Raw genomic sequence first — 2,500 nt, forward strand, 5'->3', positions numbered from 1 at the left:
GAAAAAAAAGAGAGAATGCGGTGGCCTAAGGCTGATGGATAGTAACATCAAAAGGTGTATATCGCATTACCAATATTTAATAGAGTGCTTAATGATAACATAATGATTAGCGGTACAAAAACAACAATATATTACATAAGGCATAGCGTAACATGAGAAAAATGAGAAAGAGAAACAAAACAGTTTATGGAAAACCATAGTCTTTGCGAATAGGAAATAGATATACAACAACATAACAAAATTCATTGCAAAATAATCAGAACATATAGATACATATTTTTCAATGGTGTTTGTTTTCTCAGCAATCTGCAATATTAAAATCAATTAAACGGCAGTCCGGCAATGAAAGTGAATAAACGGCCGACATGGTATAATAATATTAAGCTTTAGCATCGTACAGAAAACTACAGGACCTCTTAAATACATTTTAGTTACTTTCTCGTCAAAGTACGATTCTTTTCCTCGACATATTAGCGCCATCCCTGTCTGGGACGTGATAAATACGATGCCACGAGGTACGGACGATGCTGCATGGTAAGGATCATACTTAATCATTACAGACTAAATTGAGTGAATACTCTGCCACCTATTGCACATACTGCACATCACAGCTATGTCAACATAAACTAACATTGTGCTATAAATAATACTTACAAATTAAGTTGTTTAAAGGATTTTTTTGACACTTGAAAAGGTGATCAATCTTATTCTGGCAATAACATTACAGTTAGTTGATGGAGTGGCTGGCAGAACCACAAGGAAGCACTCAGAGAACAATTCAGTTAATCATATAAAAGAAAAAAAATGCAAATATCAGTAAGAACAGTAGTCAAATAGCATCAACAACAAAACAATAATAATAAAACAACAATTGTTGTGTTCAAAGAGGCCCTGCTATATAATAACCCTAATGATCGACTAGTATGAGCCAATTTTACAAATCATTCTGGTAATGATATGTCATTTGTAATTCGATCCAATAACGTTTTTGAAGAAATTAGACTATGGCAGCAAGGTACATTTTTTATAGGTTATTACTGTAAATAAAACAAAAGAGTAAAACAAAACAATAAGACACACGAACATACTAAAGCCTTTTCCGCTTGATTGGTTCTCAGGGTATAGGGAACAAGAGATACATAACAATATATACATAAATATACATGTGCTGCAGTCCATCCATATCGTTGACTAACCGTGCGACGGGCTAGGCTAACTCATCTCTCCGCGATCCTCATTCACTGACGGAGGCTTGGGATCACTTGGGGCGGAGGTCGTCGACGCGAACGACGAAGGCGCTCCTCTTGTCATGACGTCGGCGGGCGCTGAGGCGTTGGTCGATTCAGTGTTCTTGGAATCCTCGCCCTTTCTCGTCTATATATACATCGACGCAGCTGATTCAGGGTATACTAAGTGGTCTGACCTCTTTTTACCTTATGGTCTTCGATCTTATTTCAAGCGGTAGGTATCGATTGCGTAGCTCACCAGGACCTCCAGGTATTCTGTCACCTCCGAGAGTGGAATGATTTTACAATTTGTTCATGAAACCTGCACATAGGTTGTCATATTATAAGCTCACGTGTACGGAGCGCCGAGACGTACTCCCGCTGCACGCCATAGAACTTTGATCAAAATAGCATCATAGACGCCGTGCCCTAAAGCTTAAAACCGCGTCGAAATGCTGTTGCTGTATGAGTTAGCTTTGACCCTGTCCGTGACCTTGTTTGGATCAGGGAGGCTCCATCTGACCCATTTGTGCACGAGTGACCTCTCTACGCGCACCCCCCGATTCCGACCTGGAACCGTGAGAGAATAATGATCAATTTTTTTTGACATAAAAAGACATTTCGTTGTTTGCATTCTATGTTCTGTAAGTTTTGCATGCCATGGACTGTTTATTCTATGCATTTTGTGTGGTTTGTAATCTGTCTTTATTTTTTATTTATTTATTTATTTTGTTCTGTGGGTTTGCATTCTGTGTTCTGTGGGTTTGTGTTCTATCGCATTTGTCCTTTGTAGGTTTCATGTTCGGTGGGTTTTGTGTTCTGTGGATTTTGCACTCTGGGATTCTTCTTTTGTGTTCTTTGAAAGCTTATGAAGCTGAAGTATAATTATTTTCCGTAAATGTCAGTGGAATTAATCTTCAGTTAAAGAAAAGGAAAAATAGACATGCATAAAATCCAAGAGTAAAATTTTCTACACCGCTTAAAGAGCAAAACACTAATAGGAAAAAAACACCTCTTGCAGTATGTAGATATCAGTGTGTGAGTATTTCAGCCTTTATTTTTCTATGCGTGTGAATATCGAGTAAGAAAGAATAACTTCCATCATATTATCATGTTGCGAACTCACCTGTCAGCAGACTTACGAAGACGCCCACCACAAGGGCCACCACGAAGCCGAGAGGCCCCAGCTGGGTGTACGAAAGCCCAAAGATCTTCTCAGGGTACTCAAGGTCAGACGCTCTGGGGGAAACGTGTCTTTATAAGGTCATTAAGAT

The 2,500-nt window shown here is 38.9% G+C and overlaps 1 protein-coding gene across 1 annotated transcript in view; it reads right to left on the bottom strand.

Moving 5' to 3' along the window:
* The window catches only part of LOC113813904 (sodium-coupled monocarboxylate transporter 2), an 11,258-nt gene that overhangs the window by 122 nt on the left and 8,636 nt on the right, over positions 1–2,500 (bottom strand). The window contains exons 11-12 of the mRNA XM_027365970.2: positions 2,353–2,465; positions 1–1,796 (exon numbers count right to left, since the gene is read on the bottom strand). The exon at positions 1–1,796 is cut by the window's left edge and continues 122 nt beyond it. Coding sequence (XP_027221771.2) covers positions 1,663–1,796; positions 2,353–2,465 — 247 coding nt within the window. The 3' untranslated portion in view covers positions 1–1,662. The remainder of the gene's footprint in view (positions 1,797–2,352; positions 2,466–2,500) is intronic.

Source organism: Penaeus vannamei, chromosome 1, assembly GCF_042767895.1.
Source record: "Penaeus vannamei isolate JL-2024 chromosome 1, ASM4276789v1, whole genome shotgun sequence".
Lineage (NCBI taxonomy): Eukaryota > Metazoa > Arthropoda > Malacostraca > Decapoda > Penaeidae > Penaeus > Penaeus vannamei.